Source organism: Lineus longissimus, chromosome 1 (assembly GCF_910592395.1).
Source record: "Lineus longissimus chromosome 1, tnLinLong1.2, whole genome shotgun sequence".
Taxonomy (NCBI): domain Eukaryota; kingdom Metazoa; phylum Nemertea; class Pilidiophora; order Heteronemertea; family Lineidae; genus Lineus; species Lineus longissimus.
Genome location: NC_088308.1, coordinates 10,727,875 through 10,753,854, shown reverse-complemented (window position 1 = coordinate 10,753,854; position 25,980 = coordinate 10,727,875). Strand labels below are relative to the sequence as shown.

Genomic DNA, 25,980 nt, shown 5'->3' with positions numbered 1-25,980 from the left:
ACAGTATGTTGATAAAAACTTTTGCCCCTTTTAAGGTGAGTTACTGTAATATTTCAGAATTACCAATGTTCAGCATGGAGTTTAAGTGCAGGAGAGAGTTTTCAGAATGCTATAACTCATTAGACCATCCATTGGTTGATCCCGAAACTGTTTGTTTATGAAAACCTGGATCATAAATAATCGCCGTAGCCAAAATGTTGTAAGCTGTGAAATAGTTTGAATTACTTTTAAAGTGCAATGCAACAATTCAAATGTGCACTAGCGTTGAAATTAGAAAAACCAGCCTTGCGGTTGGAGTGCTTTGCTGGCCTAATATACGGTAATGCAAAAGCTCCGCAGTACCGCTTGTTCCTTCCCATTTTCATGGCACGAAATGTAACTAGCATATGTTGCCTTATCTAAATTGTAGAAAGCCCAAAATCACTGCGTGCCGTATTGGCCATGTTTGTCGCTTCCGATCTAGAGTGTAGGCTGTACCAGGTCCACCAGCAAAGCCTCTCGTCCGAAGTCATTGCGCCTCCGTCGATTCCCGAGGCAATGATCTCGCAGAGATTACCAGCGCAGAGATAACCAGCGCACGGGGTCAATCATACATGTCCACTCTTTTTTTACAGTAATGGCACTGATGGCCAGCACCATACTCTCGAGGCTCGCACGAAGAGCTCACGACGAAAAAGAGCCAGCTCTGCAGGAATCACTTGCCGAACATGCAAAGTAAGTGATCGACAAGGGGCATGCAGCGTTCTCAATACGAGGAGGCAGAACGCTTTTTCGGGGCAAACCCAAATTCTTTATTATCGTGTGAGACAGGAAGGTTTAAGATATGGATATTCGGAGGGCCTATGGTCCATTCGTGAATGTTGTGTCCGCATCGTTTAGGACTTCGAAGTTTGTTTTTACTGATCCTTATTTCAAAACAAAACATGATTTCAAGTGGCCAGCATTCTCAGTGCAGCAAACCTTTTTTGTCAGCCAACTCCAATGCTCATTTGGAGGGTCCTAAGGATAGCCATATTTTCTTTCTGTAGACTTCTCATTCATTCTTGGCACATGAGTAGATGGACACAAAAAATAAACCGTAAAGGAAAATGTCCAAATTCAATGACCTACGCAAATGTAGACAAATGCATACAAACAAAATTATTTCCTCACAATGACAAAATCCTGTGCGTCGGGCGTAATCGGGAGTCCGGGCGTCTTTCATCATAAGCCCCTTTCATCCAATTGGCAATTTCTAGACTGACGCCTCAAGTGTGTCAAGTGATATGACAGCCAATAAGCACCCCCACTTAAATTGGCTGTACCGGGTTGCCGTCCTAATTTACATGTAGTTTTTCTGGTTGTCAGATATTTAACGATTACGTCCTATTGAAAGCCGTAATCAGGCGCTCGAAACAAATTGCAGAGCGCTTGTTCTCTTTAACTACATGTATTAAAAAGGACAAACAATATAAAAATGTGCGCAGTGAAGTAAGTTAGAGTTTGATCTCGGTGACCTTGCAAAGTACATTGTAGGTCACATTAAATACTGATATGTAATGTAGCCTTATCAAGATGCAATCTTCATCAAAATGTGGTTACTCAAATTAGATGGTGGCATTATACTGGAATAAAGAGATTTAAAGATGACCGCTTATGCCAACTGCAATGTAGTCACTGTAAATTGATATTGAATTTAAAGTGAAATAAATAATAAATTGACCAAAGAAAATAAAACCGGCACCGGTATTTGAGCCGATTAATCTTCGATTACAATACTGTAACAGTTGAACACCAAACGTACGATCAATACCAAAGTTGAAGTTTGGCCCGGCCAAAATGTAGCGTACAGGTTTAGTGGGGTTTTTAGAACCACCAAACTCCCACTCCTACATGACTCCTCATAACCCGCGAATAGACAATTTACACACAGTTGTCGATGATTAATCCGCTAAACACTTGACCATGTTGCTAATAACAACAACTTTTTTATTTAGAAAAGGCAGCACGATCTTAGTTGGTAAGAGTTTGGCCACTGCCTGCGTTGGATGTTTAGCACTAATCGAGATGGGGGGGGGGGGGGGTAATTATTCCTAGCGGACTATGAGAGACATCACACTTCTTCTGGGTACACTCTAGTAATAAAATGCTGATGCATTAACCACTTAATTCAGCGACATCTAGTGGCTCAGTCATAACTTTTCCCAGACGTTTCCCGGAGGTCTAATAAAAGTATTGTCTTCAAACCATAAAATCTTCGTTGTGGGTTGACCGTGATAAGTTCAGCGTTTGGAGGCTCCGAAGTTAGTTGTGGGGGTAATTTTCGACCGTTTTTTAGCCATGAACCAGCTTCTCGGCCACGACGGGTTAATGTGACCACTGATACGACAATATTTAGGCTCCTGCATTGAAACTTCATAATGTTTTCCCTTAATAGAGAAGTAATTCATGATTCATAAAAGATATGTATTGATAATGGAAAACACATCCATACTGGTGAATGAGGCCATGTATCAGAAATCCAACCTAGTCTTGTGCACTGAATCACTCGCGCGTAACCTTCTGGTGTAATGGCAGGAGTGGCTGATGAAATCTAGATTTTTTAAAAGGTTAGGCCTAGTGGATTGGACTGATTGGCCCATATCGTGGTGCAGACCTATGACCAGAGACACCCACTACTTGCAGTCCACTACCATTGGTCGATGGGATTTTAAATGAATTGAATGGGTTGTATAACCAGACAATAGTGTTTGGGCCTTATTCATGGCGTGCCGAAGCAGAGCAAATGGACAATGCCCATTCATCACGTGGGCAAAGAAAAACCGCCCCGCATGTGATGAACCCTATTGCGTACCCCACCCAATGTATGGACATTGTTATTGTGCATAAATGGTATAGAAAGACGGTATACGTGAGGAAACAGTATTTTTCGTGCAAAGATAAACAATATTTCCGATTACTTACCTTTTTTTCCTCTCAATGTCAAATTATTGATTATAGTAACAATTCACACCCTGCCTTATTTACAGGTTGTGGGAAGTTCGGGCAGGTGATGTGCTGATGGAGTGCAGCGCCAATGACAGAAATAAGACCCAATCCCTTCTAACGCGAGAACACTCAGAAACCATTTGGGGCGAGGGAACTACGTTACTGAGTGCGGCATTTATGGGACAGCGGAAGCATTTCCTCGAACTCATTCCTTGCCAAGTGAACATTGACGCAACGTGGAGAGGGAAGATGGTTCGGTCAACTCCTACGTGGAAGGTAGAGTTTATCATATTAGAGTTGTAGATCATTATACAATATACATGTACATTGCATTTCTTTTGTCATACGACCCCATATTGAAGAACAGTGACGGCATCGGCCAGTGGGCCAGCTTGCAACCGACGGCTGTTGCGCTGGGAATTGAAGAAAACAATAGGTTGTACGTTGAAAGGGGCTCCTCCTTTAACGCAAATCAGATAAAAAGGGGGACACGCTGTTTCTTTTAGAATTAGTTTTCAGTAATATACTCATCAAAGAAAGTTAAGGACCACTTTTTATTTTTAACATATTTTTTTCACAGCACATATTAAGGACCAGAAAATGCCTAGATATGAATGTCCTGTATGACATCCAAGACACAGTAATCAATTTCACATGTGGTTTGTTCCAGTTGTTGCATAACTTCTTTCTAAACTTGGCACAACCTGAAAATGGGTGTTTTGGTGTGTCAACTTTTTCACAATTTTAGCCTAAATGTCTTGTCATCAATGTCAGCATGGTCAGTAGCGAGTATGGCCTCCCCCTGCTGCAATAACAGCCTGACACCGCTGTCTCATTGAGTTTATCAGACGATTAACATCCCTGACATTAATTGCATCCCATGCAGCCTCCAAGGCCACACCAAGCTGCTGCAACCCATTTGGCTGCACCTCAAGCGCTCCAATACTCCTTCCCATCATGTCCCAGACATGTTCTATCGGATTCAAGTCCGGGGATTTCGCTGGCAAGTCCATACGCTCAATTCCATGATCCACCAGGTACTGTGTCACCACCCTCGCTGTGTGGGGACGGGCGTTGTCGTCCATGAAAATGAAATTTTCCCCCAGCGTTTTCTACAAACGGAACCACAAAAGGTTCCACGATTTCATTTCTGTACCTCACTGTAATTGCTCCCCCTGGGACCACATAGAGGCGAGTGCGTTGACCGTAGCTGATTCCGCCCGACACCATGATGCTGCCTCCACCATAGCGGTCATGTTCAGCGATGCAGGCATCTGCAAATCTCTCTCCCTGTTGTCTCCAGACTCTTACACGTCCATCATTGTGATCCAGGCTGAATCTGCTCTCATCTGAGAACAGAACACGGCGCCATTGCTGGTGGCTCCATCCCACATGATCACAAGCCCAATTGAGACGGATTCTTCTGTGAGCAGGTGTTAATGGGATGCATTGCAGTGGCCTCCTGGCATGGATGTCGGCTCTGTGAAGTCGGTTACGGATGGTTTGATTTGAAACCGTCACCCCAGTTGCAGCAGTGAATTGGTTATCGAGTCTGCGAGCACTACTGAAGCGGTTGCGACGACAAAGAGTCACTAAGTAGCGGTCATCCCTCGCAGTTGTTGCTGATGGGCGGCCAGTACTCTCTGAGTATACTCTCTAAGTATCGCCCTGTCTCCCGGTGTCGTTGGTTAGCACGACTGATGACACTGTGAGACACACCCATCATCTCAGCTACTCGTCGCTGACTGAAGCCAGCTTCCAGCATCCCTATGGCTCGTGCAACCTCTACTTCACTCAAGTGGCATCTAGGCATCTCTCTTGTCAGAATGCTGCCTGAGCTTGGTGGGAAATGCAAGGAAAAGCACTTGCATGGACTTTTGTACCACTTTATGTGGTCAGCTGACACACCAAAAACACCCATTTTCAGGTTGTGGCAAGTTTAGAAAGAAGTTATGCAACAATTGGAACAAACAACATGTGAAATTGATTACTGTGTCTTGGAGGTCATACAGGACATTCATATTTAGGCATTTTCTGGTCCTTAATATGTGCTGTAAAAAAATATGTTAAACATAAAAAGTGGTCCTTAACTTTCTTTGATGAGTGTATGTGCACATGAATTACTAGTTGAAGTTCTTAATTGTGTGCGTGTATACATGTAGTAAAAAGATACGAAATCTGGACGTTTTGCGTCTTCAAAGTCCACGGAACAGTCCGTGAAAGTTAGTCCCAAAAGTAACCGTAAACGTTTTCTTCTTGTGCATTAAAAAGAAAACTGTGAATATAATGAGGTAAATAACTATGCTTTCTGTAGCGAATGATGCCTATGAAGTTTTTATTCCAAGTATAGCTCCAGAACAACCGCGGAACGGACATTTTGTTCAATCGCAGTATTTCTGAAAGAATTTAGGAAGTGGAAGTTTCATGTCCGAAGAGCATTATCACGTTCTATCAATCAAATCTAAATTTCGATTTCATGAAGTATAAGCACCATGGATCGAATTCATTTTTTTGATAAATCAAAGAGACTACCGATATACCAATTCAACGCATGTCATCTAAAGAATGTACTACTTTCAAAGAGAAAAAAACAGACGAGAAGAGAAGAAGGCCTACGGTATTAGTGTAATGGAACCTTATCGTCAGGCTTATATCCTCGTCCTCTGAAATGCTGATATCGAAATTACAAACAAGCAAGTTCAAGTCAACAGGTCAAGTAGTACCACTAACTTTGATTTGAAAAGGAAAAATTATTCATACGAAATTGGCAATTTGTTGTTTCTGCTAAGTAGCATTTTCTGTTTTTTTATGCATGCCTCCCAATTCATTGGCGACTCATATTTTTCTGTGCCACTTTAAGTGTCAGGCCCTATTGTATTCGGACGGATTATGGCATACATGTATAAGTATGACTACACATGGCTTTGCGTCAAAAGCATCGAAACATAGCTAGTTGTCGCTTAAATCAATTTGGCGGATTTTTAAAAATATGCAATGGCACCCTGGATATTCAGTCCCCCGATCATACCGACTCTTCCAAGTTACCGAGCAGTCTACCCCAGATTGTCTAACAATATTTCGTTTCAGGACTCCAACAGCACATTTTGAACCCATGAATGCATTTTCCTTTCAAAGGAGAGACCACAAGAAGGCAAGCTGGAAGGCTTACTTGGTTCTTGGCCATCTGTGGAATTGGTTCTTCCGGGTGAATGGTAGCCAGCGCTTAGGGCTAGCCTTATGGATGGATATCTTTGTATACAAAATGCTGTCATTCTGACGTCATGCCAAAATTTCGCCGCCCGTATCCGAGACATAACATGCCTACCTACAAAGCGATCTCTGTGTCATGTCCCATTTAAACCGGGGAGCGATTTTTCCCGCAAACGACCTATCCATTGCAATTGCTATTCGTACTTAGTTCCTAGCTCATCTATTATATAAGGGGCGCGCGCGCGCACGTGTAATGGATTATGTCGTTTGACAAACAAAATTTCGCAAGCGGGATAGTTACAATCGCTATCCGCTTAAATCAGGATGTGCGCGGTAGAACCCTCGTACTCAGCTTTCTTTGGACATGTTCATGTGATATTAAGTGTTCTCACTTTTCTTGCAGATATTTCTGACTGCCGTATTGCCCTTTTTGATCTTCATGATCAAGTTCACAGAAAGAAAAGCATGTACTTGTAGTATACCAACATGCCGTAGTTCCAAGGTAGAAGATATTTCCAAAGTAGAAGAAAAACATGCAAAGTAAGCCTATTAAATACTTGGCAATCGTTTACTAGAAAATAATCATGATACAAAAACTTCTGAATTCAGTGGGAGTGTGCCAGTATCCATTCTTGCAAATCTGAAATGTCCCGAACGTCATGCACTGTACGTTTGAGGATGGTGTTCTCACAGAGCCAGCACTTTTGACAAGCGGCTATGCTTTGTACACAAGTCACGGGACCAGTCATTTACATGTACATGCATATTGATTCCCATAGCGCTGAATCCACGGTCGAGCAGAGAGATAGACCGAATTCAGTTCTCTCTGCTACCCCTCAAATCTGGTTTGGCGGAAATCAAATGAGAAATACAATAGCAATGCTGGAACTGGCAAGGGGGAATTGGCGGTTGACGTGCGATATTGTGAATTTTATGACAAGTTTTCTGTTTAACGGACGAATGAAAATATTTGGGAAAAGTATTTTAGTATATTTTGTAACCTGTGCTTTTCAGACATGCTTACGATTGCTTTCCTTTAAATGTATTGGCGGAAGTGTGAACTATTTAGAAAATTACAAATCCGATCGGAGGCTGTTTTGGGTACTTATAATTTGATTTATTTAAAGTTGATGATGTAATGTGTTTTATTGTTGATTCCGAACAATGACCTATTTTACTTCCTGGTGGCTTAATTTGCACAAAACAAGATCTGATGTTATGAGACTTACAGTAATTCTTTGAGAGGTCATTACATTAAATGGACTTTCATTTCAACATATGAGAACTATCATGATTTTACCCAAGGAGCACGATTTTGCTCCCTTTTTGGCGGTTGACCTACTGTTGTTTGCTGCAGAACCGGATACGAGTACATCGAAAACAATCCAATATGCATTGTTGAAAGATGCAAGACGATGTCTACAAGTATAAAAAAGCACCTTCAGTCTGGTTAACAAAAATTGTTTGCATGTCAAGGGTAGTATTGGCTGAGTTTGTTGGACTTAAAGAACCGTCCAAAAGCTGTGACCTTGTGACCTCTCCTAAGTTCGTTATTTACAGGATTTGCATATGTCAACATATTTTGATAGTATTTACCGGGACGATCATTTTGACGAGCATTTGATGGGGTCTTTCATTAATTCATGACTATTTTTGAAATTTTGAAATTTTGAAAGTTTGAAATTTTGAAAATTTGAACATAATACGTATTACACTATCAGCCGAGTTTCATCAGTTCCGGTTGGGGGGGGGGGGGGGGGGGGGCTGTTCGCCAGGCAAGCCCCTAAAGCCCACGGACTGTCATATCATGAATTATTCTATAAGTTTTCAATAGGTAATGTACGGTGGCCAGCTGTAAAAGGACATCGAAAAAAAAAATTCTGAGCGGCACGATTTATTAACTCGGGGGGACGACTGACGAAAACGGACAAAAATTGTGTCATTTTCATTATCTCAAATGTTTTTCAATAAAAATTTTTTTCTTACATTATGCCGTCATTTTTATTATTTTGGGATGACGGCTTAGTAAGTCGGGGGGACGACTTACTAAAACGAAGCTGGGCTTACATAACTTCACGAAACGGTTTCGGCGTAATCACCTTACATGACGCAATCGTCCGCTGATCATACTCCGGTATGCTCGCCGCTCACTGAGCGATTCGTTTGAACCAGAGAACACCTCAACTAGTAGTTGCAGTCACTTGCAACGATTTGCAATATTGTAAACCAATCGCAAACGGAGCCATACATTGCAACTCAAATAATTGCAATGCATCGCTCAATGTTAGTTCTACTGGCGGTTCATCAACATACTTCAACGGTAAACGACGTAGCACAACCGGCCGTATATTGTAGAGTGATTTATTTCAACTTGTTTCATTGGAGTGTAACATAATGAACCACAATTGCCCAGACCCTGTTCGCCGATTTTAGGCAACGCTCGGGGAACTGTTATTGATGCCTAACCGCAACCCTGAAATGTGACAGCAATTTTAGGCCTTGGTTTTCAATGGTCGCCTGATTTGCGCATAATATTTCGAAACGCACAAGGAGTGTGCTCGTGTTGTAAATAGTGAACAAACCGACGTGAATGATAAAGTTTCAAAATGTCAAGCAGTTTTTATCCACTTTTTTTATAATTTTGAAAATGGAAATGTGCTGTTAGCCAACTGGAGCTTGTCCGTATAATCGCGGATTTTGGGTTTTTCAAGTAGATTTCCGCGAAATTTCCGAAATAGAGAAATTATGTGGTGTAAAACTTATACTTTGTTAATTATAAGCATTATTATATATTTTTTTTAATAATCGACGGTTATACGGACATGCGCTAGGAATGGCTGCGTTCTTTACAACAGGGTATGCTTCGATGCGACATAGCATGTAGACATAAAATTGATCAAGGTGATTTTTTGGCCTTTCCAAAAAAGTCATTTTTCTGGGTAATCCAGAAATACGATATAGTTATTTAGGGGAAAGTTAATACGTAACGTACCGCACCATAATTGTTTTTGAATCATTGTTATCAATGAACTTTCACGAGTTGAAGTTGGGCAGTTTTGCGCCACGCATAGATATAGATCGACCTCAAGGAATTTTTTGAATTTAAAATAAATATGTGAGGTAGCTTTAAATGAAAAAAAAATATACGCGGTATATATGTGTATATTCACAAAGGAATTTTTACTTGTACAGACCCACTCTGTGAAACCTCGAAAACCTCGGTGAATTATTGTCCGAAACTAAAAGGCCTCCACTAGCAATGACTGGTGCTCATACATGAAGTCTATAGAATTGATACGTATACTTTTTCTTCCAGATCAAAGTGGGCGTATCCTGTTGGATACGATTGGAAAGATTTATCTACTGTCCATTTCACCCTTGCATACGTACATTTCTACACTGCTCCCATTACCAAGTATTATGCCCATACAGTAAGTATTTGTTAGCATGAATGTGACCCGTCACAGCAAAACCAGGAGCATGTCGCTCTACTGAGCTTGGCAGGTTGAGACGGACTGTTTGTTCATTTCTCTATTGTCTGCCTTTTGTGAAATATGAGCACATCAATTTCTTCCATTATCATTCAGGCTCATGCGACTGGTTTTGCTGTGACGGGTCACAATTTTTATAGAGCGCTAAAATTATATTGACCTTCGACTAATTACAGTGCCCGATCAAGACTGCCGGAAATTAAGGCAGAGGGGAGGAACCTTCTTCCAAACACGTTCAAAATGTGATCAAGATGTAAATAATCTATATACTAGAACTGGAAAAAGTATTTTATGTCTAGTCTATCACCGCCTTAACCCGTGGATGGAATCTCCTAATTTTTCGTATGTGAATTTAGATTTACCTGGGAAGCCACTCAGCTAGGTCTACTATTTATTTAAAAAAAATAAACTAATGTATTATATAGATTCCCAGCCTCAACCAACACCAATACGCCAATTGGTTACTACAACTCTGAAACGGACAACTAAAGTACATACACAATATAACGGAAACTTCATAATTTAGTCCCACCATGTTCACAGATTCTATTCAAATCCCATCGGAATGTCACATTATACTAGAAAATGCCCAGATTGTCGATGCAAACATAACAGATTTGTCGAGGGGATTTGATCGAACATAGGCCTATATACCCCAAAACGATCGCCAACACACGACTTGATCCTCAAAATCAACGACATGCTCATAAGCTGGTTGCAGGTCTTTTCCAAAACGTATTCGAGTGCATACAGGTCAGTTCTGATTATAAAACGTAACAGGACAATCCCATTGGATTTTTCACGTGTGATTTAATGCCAACCGTTCGTCTCATGGTGAAATTGGGTGCAGTTGCTATCCTCCTCCGAACCTTAACATCCCAACAGGACTATATGGAACACCCTTTTGAACTTTCGGTCATACATTTTCAGGGAGAAGTTGTTTCAGTTAAAAGTATCTCATCAGCATATTTGTAAATAGCCAGTATATATTGTTCTTTTAAAGGGGCAAATAAAGGCCAAATTATTATCAATATGAAATATAACTGTTTCCCTCTGTTGGTTATTCCGATCTTTCCACCAAAACCAGCACGCCCCCAACAAAATATCAAGCAGCTTTACCGAACACTCCATGGCCCAAAACTCCGTGCGGAGCGCGGGTAATTGCTAGTTGCTAATTATTATTCGATTATACACGGCAATAAAAGGAGCCGAATCATTTGCACATTCATGCCGAGTAAAATGTGGGCGTGAAAATTTCTGGAAAACTTTGGTCACGCTGGGTTTAGGCTTAGTCGGTATTGGTGGTTATTGAGACTTCTATGGGGCGACTTTTAACGGCCTCGTTTACCCAGGCGTCATTGCTCAATTCACTCAGTAACTCTGCCTCTTAAAGCAGAGGGGTCAAATATTAATTCCCGAGTAAGGCCGAACCCGAGCTCTCGGGAATGTTCGTAGTGTGCATTTGGATCTTCTACTGAATATACCCATTACCGCCAGCGCACGAATAGAAAGCGTTGCATTCTCTGCAGACACAGTAGGGTGCACATCAAGTGAAAGCGTCCAGAGATTTGGATCGAGTTCAGACTTTTCGCCTAAATGTTTTATACACTGATCTCTGGTCGCTCTCCCTCGATGTGAACCCTACGGTGTCTGCAGATAATGCCTCGCTTTCGATTCGTGCACTGGGGGTAATGGGTATATTATATGGAAGTTGCAAATGTACATCACGAACATTCAAGAGAGCACGCCTTCGGTCTTACTCGGAAATGTATATTTGACCCGTCAGCTTTAAGAGTTATGTTATCAGAAGCCATATTGCATTTATGGAAGTCAGAATTTGGCTACTTTTCTGCCAATGAATTTATTTGTTCCTTTATCCTTTTGTACGGCAATTCCGGGATATTTATGAAAAATATGCACAGAAGGTGCAGTGCTTGTTGGTTATTTTGGGCGTATTTTGGGCGCATAACTGCTTTCGAAAGGTGTTGTGAAATACATGGACAAAAAATACAATAAAATATGCAGCATGCTCCAAAGGCAAGATTCTACCGCAAAATGTGTATGCATACCTCCTATGCCCTTAATAATTTATTACTTTGCTTGCGAGCATTCGGGTATTAAAGTGCTAAGACAATGCACGAGACAGCAGATATTGGCACCATGTTCTCAAAAATGTGTACCCAAATGGCCACCGGTCACAAAACCCTTAGTATTCAATGTACACTTGCGAACAGAAGTTCGTCTACCACGCAAAAGAATCGTTCTTAATGATTACTATCTTCATCCATACCTGCCACTATTTTCATTGGAACGATTTATCAAGAAAAACCCCCTATTTTTACAACTCTATGCAGAGAGATCACTACTGCGTTGATTTCAATTGTATGTAATTGTTGCATGTTTCAGGTGTCTTACTTGGTGTTCCTGGGACTATTCAGTTATACCTGCCTAACAAACCTTCATCCAGGATTCCCGCCTGTACCTGAGTTGATTGTGTGGTTTTGGATTCTGCTTTTTCTTGTTGAGGAATGCAGACAGGTATAAGAACCTTCCTTCTCTTTGATATAGGAAAGCAGACAAGAATTGTTCGACATAGTTAGATACTTCCTAGTGCAGTGTCACAGAGGAGGCACTACACCAAACCTTATTGATAATGGTTGGTTTTACGATGAAAATAATATTATTGTTCCTCTCATATTTAGACTGATACAAATTCCAAAATTTAGGACCGTTCTCGTGATCAACCGCATTAAACTAGGTCATTTGAATGGGATAACTTTTTGGCTCACCGTAGGGGAGTCTTTACAACACCGCTGTGTTCGTCGTCGTCCGCCGTCGTCGTCTGTATCCTGTTTTAAAAAACAGTGGCATGTTTCTTAACCGCTAGAACTATGAACTTGAAACTTTGTACACAAGACCTCCCAGGTCAGGAGACCTCTGACAGTGAATTTCTGTCCGATCTAACTCTTGACTTGGCTACCAGGGGGCCAGAAGTGAAAACATAATAAGTGTGATATCTCTCTTATTAGTGACTCGTTTTCGATAAGTTTTTTATGGTAGGTTCTCCTAGCAAGGATACATCACAAATCATACGGGTTTTTGACTTGACCTAATTTTCAAGGTCACATAGGTCAAATGTAACTATGGCACGTTTCTTAACCGCTAAAGCTACGAACTTGAAATTTGGTGCACATGACTTCCTACGTCATATGACCTCTGACACAGATTTTCGGTCTGATCTGATTCTAGACTTGGCAACCTGGGGGTCAAAACTAAATGAAATGGCCAGGGCCATTGTGCTCACCTCATGTGGAGGAAAGATGGATAAAGAGCATGGTATTGTGTCATGTAGTGTTAGGTTTGATGTAGGTCCAAGCAATTACAATTTCCCCAAAATGGCCAATTTACAGTACATTCGACCTCTGTGACCTTGAAAAGTAGGTCAAATCAAAGAAGACCCGGGTGACACATTGAATGGTTGTTAGAATTAGATGTACCTATGATATAAAATTGGTGCCAATCGGGCAAGTCATTACTAGGAATAATGGCATTTTGAAGAATTTAAGATTTGGCCCCCTCTCCCTGGAGGCCAAACGGCAAATCAGATCGCACCAAACTTCGGTACCTGAGATCACCTGACCAAGGGGTACATGTGTACTTAATTTGTGATCAATAGTCATTGCAGTTAAGAAACGTGCCATAGTTACGGCCTGACGGCGAATTTACGCCATTTGACCTCTGTGACCTTGACAAGAAGGTCAAATTAAAAACCTGTGTGACATATACTGTATGGTGGTTAGATGTACCCATGATATCAAATTGGTGGCAATCGGGCAAGAAGTTAAGGAATAATCACATTTTTAAGGTTTTTGGATTTTGCCCCCTGGTGGTCAAGTGGTGAATCATATTGGACCAAACTTCGGTCCCTGAGATCACCTGACTAAGGGGTAAATGTGTACCAAATTTGGTATCAATAGTCATTGCAGTTTAGAAACGTGCCATCGTTACATCCTAACGGCCGATTTACACCATTTGACCTCTGTGACCTTGAAAAGGAGGTCAAATCAAAAACCCGGAGGATATATGATGCACCTTTGCCAGAAGTACCTACCATATTCTTTTCAAAATTTCCCGACTACTATTAAGGGAGATATTGCATATTTTCACTTTTAACGTTTGGCCCCCTGGTGGCCAAACCATGAAACGAATCGGACCGAAACTTGGTCTCCCAGGTGTCATTAAATAAGGGTACATGTGTACCAAGTTTCAACTCAATAGCTCTAACAGTTACGAAACGTGCCCTGCTAACGGACGACGGACGACGACGGACGACGACGACGACGACGACGACGACGACGACGACGACGACGACGACGACGGACGACGGACGCCACGGTATGGGATAAGCTCACCTCTGCTAAGAGGTGAGCTAAAAAGGTAAAAAGTGCAATATCTCGCTTAACAGTGACTTGTTTTCAGTGATATTTTTATGGTAGGTACTCCTAGCAGGGGTACATCACATATCCTACGGGTTTTTGATTTGACCTAATTTTCAAGGTCACATAGGTCAAATGGCGCAAATTGTCAGTTTGAGTGTAACTATGGCACGTTTCTTAACCGCTAAAGCTATGAACTTGAAATTTGGTACACATGACTCTCCATATCATCTTACCTCCGACACCGAATTTCTATCTGATCTGATTCTTGACTTGGCCACCAAGGGGCCAGAAGTGGAAACCTAAAAAGTGTGATATCACTCTTATGAGTGACACGTTTTCGTTGGTATTTTTATGGTAGGTACTCCATGCAATGATACATCACATGACATCACATTCCGACTTCGGTTTGACCAATATAATATACGTGTAAGCTGTTGCTTAACCAGGATGAATTCCTAACCATCAAATATATATACGGTGAGCACAATAGCCCCTGGCCGTTTCATTGATATACGGTGTCAGAATATGGATTGTACGGCAAAAACACATTGAATGTGCTTTTGATTGTACCTTGGAGTAAAGCCCCTTTTCACACGTTCTGAGTCACCCAGAGCTGTCCTAACTTGTTGAGAATCAACACGCTTCATCTCAGTTCTTGTTTTAGATATACACCTCAGCAGACAATGACACTATTCGGCAAGGTCCACTTATTAGTAAAGTACCGCTGATCTGGTGGCACGACAAATGGAATCGATACGATTGGCTCCTCTATGTTGTTTTCTCCCCTCTGTGCCTGATAATTCGACTGACAGTAGATGAACAGAACTTCCAACACGCTCGGAATGCCTTTGCTATCACACTGGCCGGCTTCTTCTTTCGTTTTCTGCAAACCTTCTATGCATTCAAAGAGGTTGGATCAAAGGTCCAGCTAATATTTCACATGGTAAGTAAACATCTTACGGTGGCTGGTATAGGACATTGTAATAATTTTTTTCAGACAACGAACAATATTTTTTTATCTCGGGATCCCGACATACTAACTCGGGATCCCGACTTACTAACTCGGGATCCTGACATACTAACTCGGGATCCCGACTTCGGTACTTTAATTACCAAGCGCCATTTCCAGTCACGTCACCTCTTCACTGCCAGCCCCCTCCCTCCAACCGAGTTCATAGCGATGGAGCGATTTTATTGACTGGTGATTTAAGATGGCGCCTGCTAAGTACCAAGGTCAATTTCCATCACGCCGATTACCAAAATGCCGTCATGGTTCGACAGAATTGAAAGTTCCTTTTTATAGAAATAAAATAAAATGAGGTCTTCAGTTTTCGACCACAAGATGTATTTGTCCTTCATGTTCATACACTACGAGAGTTGAACACGCAACCCTCTTAACTGCCCGTGAGGATCATCTGCTATCGCGACTCTCCCAAGAACACTCGACTCTTAACTATGTTAACTTCATTTCAGTGAAGATTTGTCAGAATAAATGCCAGAAAACTTCCCTACAGAATCCTATTGCAAGCTTTAGTACAACTGAGCGAGGAGAAATCAAACCACTCATCATGGCCCTGTATCGAAAGTACACCGTACATACATCATATTCTTATTTTGTCTCTGATAAAAAGAGACACTTACTTGTACAATATGCACATTATCATACTGCCAATCTTTCGTCAACGCATCATACCATGGGCCAAGGACTCAATTTGATTTGAGTCCCTTTATAGCGCATTGATGTTTAATGGTGTATGGACCCCTTACCCCAATGACCAATCAATTAAAAACCACTAATCGCCAACCGAAATCAACTTAATAGGACTAATGAAGCACTCTACAGCATGTATGTGGTAACAAGTTCGTTCCTCAGGTTGACGTAAAGGTGGAGTGCTTCGTCTGCGTCATTAGGGCGTACAAGTCCATTCTCAGCCATAAGAATGCTGCACAGTTCGAACATGTCTTCGTCACATGGAAAGTCTGATTTGAAGATACACTCCTCTCTGCAGAGTCGAATCTTCTCGGCATCTTCAATCGCACACAAATAGTCCCCGCAACCTACTCTCTCTGGGAGTGAATGGAGGATAAATGGTTTACCATGGTGAACAGTCATGTTCCTGTAGCGTCGGATTCTATGTACATTCCACAGATGGCGAACTTCATCCAGTTCTTTCTGAAAGCAGCAAGAAAGATATTGTATGGGCGGTTATTTCCGCATAAACAGAGGTTGTCTCAAATAGACATTTTATGTCGTGTTATGACTCAAATAGACGTTTGGTGGCGCTTTTCAAATAGACATACACTCAAATAGACGTTTGGTGGCGCTCGTATCTCAAATAAACATATATTGTCGTGTTTTCTGATTTTTGTGTATAATTCAAATTAATAGACGTTTGGTGGCGCGTTTCCGCAAAAATGGAAGTTCCCAAATAGACGTTGTGTGGCGCTGGAATCAATTTTAATGACGGAGACAGCGATATTGACATTATCATTGCGGTAAGCGGCGGCGCTATTGCATGTATTGCATGTACATTTGATGTACTTGTTTCTCTCTTCTTCTGCCATAGCTAAATACACTGACAATCCAATTACAATTAAAATGAAATGGTATTAAGTCTCGATTTTCCTTAGATACGCGCGCAAATAGCCATGTGCACTGCTTAGAGCAATGACAACAAGCCTATCGGCGTCTGATTCACAATGTGGTTTGTGAGGAGTGTCATAGTCGTCAACAGTGTAGCTTACGTATTTCGAAGACCAGTGGAATTGGCGGCGTCAAATTATTAGTGAAATTTATAATTTACAAATTACAAATCGTTTATTGAAACCGTGTAAAAAGTTACATTTTACATAAGATGAAAGTACAATGACCATAAGCATGATGAACTAAATAACTGGTGTGACATTGTTGTGGATTTGGTGGTGTGCAGCTGGAGGAGTGGACAATGTCACAACCAGGGTTCCTACATTATATACAGTGGAACCTCCGTTAGTAGACACCTCTCTATTAAAGACAACCTTTCCAATAAGGACACTAGTTTTGGTCCCAAATTGGTTGTTTCCATTCAATTTTGACTTCTCTAATCAGTCTTTGGGTGTTCCGAATGCTTGACACATTTCGAACATGTTTTGGTTAGAAACAACCCTACAGTCTTACACTTATGGCTGAATGAATGACAGTGCATTTTCGTGTAAGCTCGGTGACGAAATGCTGCGACACTATTCGTCACCAACATGCTTGATGGGTGGTGCCATCTGCACAAAGGACGATGAATTAAATAACTGATGTGACATTGTCGCTGCATTTGCAGGTGTCCACATCGAGGAGTAGATGATGTCACTACATGTACCAGGGTTTGTACTTTCATATACAGTGGACCTACTTTTTGTGGACACCTTCCTATTGAGGACAACCTCTTTAATAAGGACAGTAGTTTTTGGTTCCAAATTGGTTGTTTCCATTCAACTCGACTTCTCAGTTTAGGACACCTCTCTGTTAAAACAGCACTTTTCAGTCCCTGGGGCATTTCTGGAAATTTCATGCTATAGAGCAATAGGTTCAGCTAAGTGACAAGAACAGTACTATAAGACGGTTTTAAAAAGTTGAAAATTATTTATTTAAATGACATATAAATGGTTCAGCAGTACTTGGCAGTGTGCATTATGTAATGAAATATGATTTACATAATATAACATTTTTGTGACAAATAGTACAGATGATGGATAAATCGATACAGTGGATAGCTGTTAGAATATGCAATACATGCAATAGCATTTGTTTTTATTGAGATTTTGCGAGAACCAAGTGGTATTTTGACAAGATAATAGAAAGCCAATAACACTACAAGAACATGACTTCAATACATTGACATTGTAGTACTTGGTATACTAAAAATATTCAAAGATGGGTATCTCGAGTTAAAGTACAAGATGTATGAATGAAGGAGGCACTCGGGTAAGAAATGGTGTCGCTAATGAAAGATTAGAATTAAGACATATCTCTGTATTTCATGTGGTGTACTGACAAATGGTGCAGTTTGTTACCAATTTTGTACATAGTTGGTGTGTCATGTTTATTCATACATCTTGCTCTATAAAAGCGAGTGAGAGAGGCATTGTGACATTAGAGTGTTGTATATCTATAGAATATGTGACCCGTCACAGCAAAACCAGGTACATGTCGCACAGAAGATGAGCCTAAATGACACCAGGAGATAATGGAAGAAATTGATGTGCTCATATTTTACAAAAGGCAGACAATAGATAAATGAACAAACAGTCCGTCTCAACCTGCCAAGCTCAGAGCGACATGCGCCTGGTTTTGCTGTGACGGGTCACATGTACAAAGTTTACATAAAACAAGATTTGTATGTTTATTTAGGAGTACAAAAGTTGTATATAAAATGCCGACTTCATAATGATTTATAGGACACAAAATTTGACATGACAGCATTTTATAAAATATGAATAATCTATAATGAGAATAGTTTTGTAGCACCAATGATTTGAAAATACTGAATTTATTTATTGCATGAATAGAACACAAAAAACAGGATGATACCATGATTGTCACATGCGTGAAATATATTGTCATGGATGGGCATTGGGAACAAAAAGAATTGCTGTTATCAGCTGCATTGGTAGCGATTGCTTTAGCTGATTTTCAGAAACTGACAGGAATGAGAATGTTGATATAGTGTTGAAAAAATATTTTTATAACATACATTGCATAAAATGCCGACTTCATAATGATTTATAGGACACAAAATTTGACATGACAGCATTTTATAAAATATGAATAATCTATAATGAGAATAGTTTTGTAGCACCAATTATTTGAAAATACTGAATTTATTTATTGCATGAATAGAACACAAAAAACAGGATGATACCATGATTGTCACATGCGTGAAATATATTGTCATGGATGGGCATTGGGAACAAAAAGAATTGCTGTTATCAGCTGCATTGGTAGCGATTGCTTTAGCTGATTTTCAGAAACTGACAGGAATGAGAATGTTGATATAGTGTTGAAAAAATATTTTTATAACATACATTGCATTCAAATAACACTAAGAAGTAGACGAGTACTAATTTCGCACACTTGAAAATATATGGACATTGACTGTCACTGGTAGTGGTAGTAGAGTAATTACATGCCATCAGCAGCACTAATTCAGACAGTTTTCGCTGTGCTTCAGTAACTGACTGGAATGACTAAGTTTGATTGTGCTGAAATGATACATAATAACGTACATTGCATAAACAAAATGATTACAAGATTTGTACTGTCTTGAAATATATGGACAGGGACAGTCACTGGAAGTTTGACATGCCATCAGTTGCACTGCTCCCGACAGTTTTCACTGTGCTTCAGTAACTGACTGGAATGACTAAGTTTGATTGTTCTGTATTTGCCTCCATTTGGATTTTGTGAACAAAAGTTACTAACCTTGTGTAATTGAAGTGTCGAATTCGCCTTGGTCGAAATGATAATACAGTAAATAAATCTATTGAATGTTGCTGAAAAGAAAACACTTACTACGTTAGAAGCCATGTACATGATAACACCACCACCACCATTATCAATATCATCACAAGTCAACTGGGGAATATGTGTGATATTTGTTCAAAACTTGCGTATATGGTATTTGCAGGTCTATTGTATTGTAACATATTTTTCACTTTCAAAATTAACTTTTTTACTAGAAATTATGAATCAATACTAACCGTAAGAAGCGTATGAAATTACAGAAGGCCTTCGTCGAAAAATGTAATGTACTTGTACTCATTCGTGTCATTAAACCTGAAAGCAGCACAGCATAACAGTGAAATTACCGTGACATCAATGGATGTCAAACTAACGTAGTGACGTAAATTTGAATTCGAAGTGCACAAATTCACAATTAAGGTTTCGAACACATTGAGAACTGAAAAACTTCATACAAATGCTTTCACACCAATGATATGATTGTGGCGCTCCTGATGAGGTATCGCCCTCTGCTAAGCAGCTTTGGTCGTAACTAGGGTAAATGTTTTTTTCAAGTGATATGAGCGATGCAATACCTTAGTTTCCACCAGCGCCACGTAGCAGTCAATGAAGTTGTGCTGGTACTCCATTAACGTCATGCTTCAAATTTGAAGAAGTTAATATTACCTTCATCAAGTACGTAATAATGTTACACCAGGCCTTTGTCGAAAATGTAGATCTCGAAGTCTAACTGTAATGAAAGAAAACATCAATGTGACAATATGGTCTACTATGTATGAGGGGGAGAACGGGTATTTTCGGGACACTGGGATGGGCCGAAAATAACTGTCGGGATTCGGGATAGACACCCTTATTTTAGCGGGATTCGAGACAAGCCGTGTTTTGCGTCACGATTCGGCTAAAATTGCGTATTGGGAAACGGGATTAGCCTTTTTTCCTAACGGGACGTCGAGACAGTTACCCCCCCCTTCCCCGTTCCCACCCTCATGACATGTAGCATTGATTGTAGGCCTATTGTTACTCACAATCTATTTTTTTGTAATTGATACTGGTAGTATCAATGTGAAATATGCCACACGTTGGGAGCATGCAAGGCCTAGTACAATACACCATCATCACAATCAAATATTTCAATAATACACTGTCAACGAGAGGAGAGTGAATGTTCAACCATCAATCACGTGCATTGTAGTGTACATCCCCCATGACGGCTTGCGCCCCGCTGACACGACGAGCACATGGCTGAGCCAATCCATCGCCTATACACTACTTTACAAAAATCGACACCTACTGAAACTTTCACTAATTATTCTCCGAAATGTACTTTATCGTTACATCAATAAATGCACATTCGAAATTCAAAACTACCACTTATTTTTGCCGTGAAACTGACCTGAGTTATCGAAACACTACGAAAAGAGGAAGAAGCAGGTCCGCATTTATCGAAATATTGCTGAATATAATTGTCAAAATGTCGACCAAATTACCAATTAAATCACAATAAACTTATCAAATGTTCCCTCATGCCTTTGGGTGAAAAAATACTGATTTTTCAATCATTCTCAATTTTACAAATCACCAATCACAAAAAGAAATAATGATGCAAATACCCAAAATAGATGAGATTTGACCACTGGTATAATTCCGCCATCTTGGATATCGGCATCGTCACCACCACTTCAAATTCTAAAGTCTTATTCAGGCCTAATATGTGTCACCTGCTGTGGTGAAATGGCTAGTTTTATCAATAAATAACAAAATATGATCTTTGTAAATAAAATCGGAGATCTTCTGGTGTGTTTTTATGTGAATTTATTACGAACTATCAATGCAGCGCAGGGCAGCCATCGTGTTCTCATGCGTAGTGGCGATGCGATAGCCATCCGCGGCACTGCTTTTCAAGATGGTGGCAATTGCCCAGTGCTAGAGGCGTTGTAAGGAAAATTGAGAGCAGGCCCCTAATGAATGAACTCTCAACGATATCGATATATTTTCGTAATTCCAGCACAACTGTTCAACAATGAACGTCCACCGACAATCCCACTTAACGAATATTAATATCAATTCATATCATGTATCTTAAAACGCTTTTATTTCATTTTAAAAAGAGTTATCGAGTGAACGATGACCTCCTACCGCACCCTCGAAATAAACAGCCAAAATGACCACAAAAACACCTTTTTAGAAAAAAACAGCGATTTTTACGAAATAAATGTCATCAGAGACGAAACTAGACACTAATTTAGCTAGGTATGCACAGTAATAGTACCTGAAGTGATCGATTTCAAGGAGAAAATACACTGAAAACAACTTTTCAGGAACAGAAATAAGATCACATTGTGAATAATAATATTGTCGTGGCAGATAAACCAATTCCAAACTTGCTCCAGAATTGCCGCACGCCAGCGCCACACAACGTCTATTTGGGGAACTTCCATTTTTGCGGAAAAGCGACACCAAACGTCTATTTGAGTTATTAACAAAAAGCTGAAAACACGACAATATATGTGTTCTGAACTGTTTCGCGCCATACATGTAATTAACGCGCCATCATATTGCTCCTCCGCATCCTCAGCAGCGCGCGTCATCGATGACGCTTTCCTCAACAGTGCGCGTCATCCGCAGCAGCGGCACGTTTTAATTTCAATTCATCCGTCATCAGAGAACACCGCACATTTGTATTTTCCATTTTCAAAGTTCCGAAACAATATAAGTCGTAAACCTTCAGGTACGTTTATCTTAAATATCAGAATATGAATAGATCAGATTGTATGTAAATTAATTTCTATTCATTGCCTTTTATATATTATGTAAGATTCATATCATTTTATTGACTGACTGTTCTGCACATTTCAGAATGCAATGCACTGTTAATAAACACGCATTAGAAGAACGACAACTCTGTTTCGTCCATCAAATCCCATTCGCCACAAAGTTCTGAAGGAAGGTGTATGCAACAATGGGTGTCGACGGTTTTGATGAGGTGGCTCGTCCAGAGAGCAATGAGGGCAATGAATGTGCCACAGGAGGCGAAGCATGCGCCAAGAGAGCTCCCAGAGCTACCCTCGAGGATCTTAAGGCCAGACGTAAGGTCTTGCGCGGTAAGGTCACGAGAACTATAAACAGGCTGTCTGGAAAGATGGCAGGTAATGATATTTCTAAGTCAAGATTAGAAAAAGAGATGGTTGTCCTGAAGCAGGATTTTACCGAGGTCTGCTCTGTGAATGCAGATATGTTTTCCTATCCCGGAGTCGACGAGGATAGATTGAGTGACTGGGAAGAACAGATAACGGATTCGTTTTATGGCTTTGTAGAAAAGACTGAAAACTATGTCTGTTCATCACCCAGCGATCACCAGGTCACACAGCCAGTGACAGAGGAACGGTCAGCAGAGACCAATACCGGTGGCCAGACTGCAAAAGTCGCGGTCCAAGATGCAAGTCGTGATAGCCCGATTGTCCAGGGCAGTGATGTGGTTAGTGATGCAAGTTCTACAAGTACAAGTCTTGAAAATGTTGATTCAAACATATCAAATGTCAGTGTGAATGTTGTAAACTTTGATTCTAGCACTGGTGTCACTACTAGTAGGCCCAATATTTCTATGTCAGGCCCACACCATGCATTTGATTCATGGGTTGATCAATTGATCGAGTTTCAGGAAACTAGCTTTCCTATCAGTTCAAGAGAAGTGTCTGTCGCTGATGCCCTGTATAGATTAGAAGCAAGTAGAGATGTACCCACTCTTCAGCTTAGCAAGTTTAATGGTAACTCACTGAACTATGTCGATTTCATTGACTCGCTCAAGATCCATATTCATGATAAAAGGCATCTCACTGACGATTCTCGTATGATGCAGCTTAGAATGCATTTAACTGATGAAGCTGAACGAGCTATTGTAGGGCTAGGCACAAGTGGTATGATGTACCATACAGCCTTAAAGATGTTAAAAGAGCAATTTGGCTCCAAGAGTATAATTGCCCGTGGTTGCATTGACAGGCTTGTAAAGGGGCCCAAAGTTCTTGATGGTAAAGCTATTCGCGACTTTTTGCTTGACATTGTAAACTGCTTAGCTACGCTCAACCGCATAAATTATCTCGCCGATGTAAATGCTTCCGAAAGCCTCCGTCAGATAGTTAGGCGCCTACCAGACCACATGATCCATAAATGGAAAACAAACCACCGCAGCGATACTACGCGAGCGTGATACCTTGCCAAATCTTGCGCATATCAGCGATTTCGTGCGATTTCGACCCGGATTTCGGCGACCTTGCTTGTGACAAATCGGATGGTAAAGTTACCAAAGTGTACCGCAAAGGTGTTCATTCCGCTCAGTTCTCCGGGCCTAAGAAACCGCGAAAATGCTATGTTTGCGAATCTGACCATCGCGTATCAGAATGTCCTACGTTCTCAGATTCCTCTGTCGCCGATCGGTTGAAAATAGTCAAGCACCAACGTCTGTGTTTTGGTTGTCTTAATCGCGGTCATCGATTTGGAGAATGTAATTCCAAGAAGAAGTGTGGAAAGAACAACTGCAGTAAGACTCACCACCCTCTCATCCATACAAATCCCCCTACCAGTGGTGCAGTTTCAACCCTAGATCGAGATGGGATCTTACCAGTTGTGCGCGTCAAGTTCCGATCAGAGGATGGTAGAATCCGAGAAGGTAATGTTCTCATTGACAGTGGAGCAGCTACCACCATCATTCGGAAGGACTTGGCAAAGGCTTTGGGACTGCAGGGCAAGAAAGATGGACTAGAGATTTATGTTGTAGGAGGAGACCAGCTCAACCAGACCAACAGCCGACGTCTAAAGTTTTGGATTGCGCCATTGACAGGAGGTGAGGAGCATGAAAAAGAAGCTCACGAGATAGATCGCACGATTGTCAGCATAAAAAACAAATAAATTATAGTCGGCGCTTATATAGCGCTCGAATTACTCAATAGCTGGGTATTCTCAAGCGCTTTGGGACTATCATCATCCTGGTCTCCACAGAAGTCAATCTGGGGTTGCAAGGAGCAGCTACAAAGCGCTCATTCTTGAACTCGATCAGTAGGAGAAACAAAGTGACGATTAAGCCGGGAATCGAACCCACGACCTCCGGATGATGAGTCCGACTCTCTACCACTGCGCAACCGCGTCTCCGCTAGACCGACCACGGTTATCCTCGTTCAGTCATCTCTCGGATCTGAAGTTCACTCACAAGGCAGGCCCAGTTGACCTCATCCTTGGAATACAATACAGCCATTTGCACGTAGAACAGGAGATCAGACAAGGATTACCGTTCGAGCCAGTTGGAAAAAGGACCATGCTAGGATGGTTTGTTATCGGCCCAGATAAATCTGTCGACTCCATTACGTCCATCAGTTTTGTGAGGAAGGAGAACCCTGATGTGAGTCGATTGTACAACTTTGAGACGATAGGTGTAAGAGCACCAAATTGTGATTGCCCGGAGGATATGATGTCTAGAGAGGACAAGAAGGCCATGGACATGTTTGCTAGCTCTTGCCATAAAGATGGTGACCGCTATGTCATTGGTTTACCTTGGAAGAAGGATCCTTCACTCTTGCCAGATAACCGTGTCCTAGCCGAAAAACGTCTCGCCTCATTGGAAAGAAGTCTGGCCAAGACTCCAGAGAAGGCTGTCATGTATGACAAAGTCATTTCTCAATACCTAGAGAATGGATGGGCCGTCCAGGTCGATGAAGATGAACCAGTTACTGGACCTATCTATTACCTCCCTCATCATGGAATGTACAGACCTGAGAAAATAAGTACTGTACCCCGTTGCGTGTAGTCTTCGATCCCGCCTGCCTCTTCAAAGGTGTTTCGTTGAATTCTTTCCTCCTCAAAGGACCAAATTTGATGGGGAATCTACTGGCTGTTCAAATTCGTTTCCGCGAGGATCTTGTCGCAATCGTGGTTGACATTTCTAAAATGTTCCTTCAAGTCAAATTGAAACCTGAGGACACAGAAGTGCATCGCTTTCTGTGGAGGAACTTGGATAGTACGAGGGAGCCAGATGTCTATCATATGACTCGAGTCACTTTCGGTGATAAGCCATCGCCTGATATGGCGAGCTTCGTTATACTTGAGATTGCAAAGAAGTTCCAGGACATTCATCCCGAGGCCGCCTGGATTCTGCGAAATGATCGATACATGGATGATCTGATTCACTCCTGCCCATCCACTGAAGATGCCACCACGCGAATGATGGACATAGACGAGAGCTTGAATGATGGGAAATTCAAGGTGAAAGAATGGTACTGCTCTGCCCCGTCATCTGTTCAGAAGACAACGAGTAACGACCAACAGTCTGCCCCAAACATCAATCTCAGTGGAGAGGACGTCAAGACACTTGGAGTTTTATGGGACCCAGTGGCAG

The 25,980-nt window shown here is 41.2% G+C and overlaps 1 protein-coding gene and 1 long non-coding RNA gene across 4 annotated transcripts in view; one reads left to right on the top strand and one right to left on the bottom strand.

Annotated features, from left to right (window-relative positions):
* Positions 1-25,980, top strand: part of LOC135488144 (transient receptor potential cation channel subfamily M member-like 2) — a 213,998-nt gene that overhangs the window by 126,057 nt on the left and 61,961 nt on the right. The window contains exons 14-19 of the mRNA XM_064772619.1: positions 615-714; positions 3,009-3,243; positions 6,581-6,717; positions 9,494-9,608; positions 12,075-12,206; positions 14,772-15,050. Coding sequence (XP_064628689.1) covers positions 615-714; positions 3,009-3,243; positions 6,581-6,717; positions 9,494-9,608; positions 12,075-12,206; positions 14,772-15,050 — 998 coding nt within the window. The remainder of the gene's footprint in view (positions 1-614; positions 715-3,008; positions 3,244-6,580; positions 6,718-9,493; positions 9,609-12,074; positions 12,207-14,771; positions 15,051-25,980) is intronic.
* On the bottom strand, positions 18,948-21,164 carry LOC135488134 (uncharacterized). 3 transcript variants are annotated; one of them, XR_010446933.1, is made up of 4 exons: positions 20,992-21,164; positions 20,265-20,328; positions 19,838-19,913; positions 18,948-19,630 (listed from the first exon to the last, which is right to left on the bottom strand). It is a non-coding gene; the product is annotated as an uncharacterized LOC135488134 (long non-coding RNA). The 3 variants fall into 3 exon arrangements; XR_010446932.1 differs by lacking the exon at positions 20,992-21,164 and having other exon boundaries at positions 18,948-19,339; positions 19,560-19,630; positions 20,265-20,515; XR_010446931.1 differs by lacking the exon at positions 20,992-21,164 and having other exon boundaries at positions 20,265-20,515.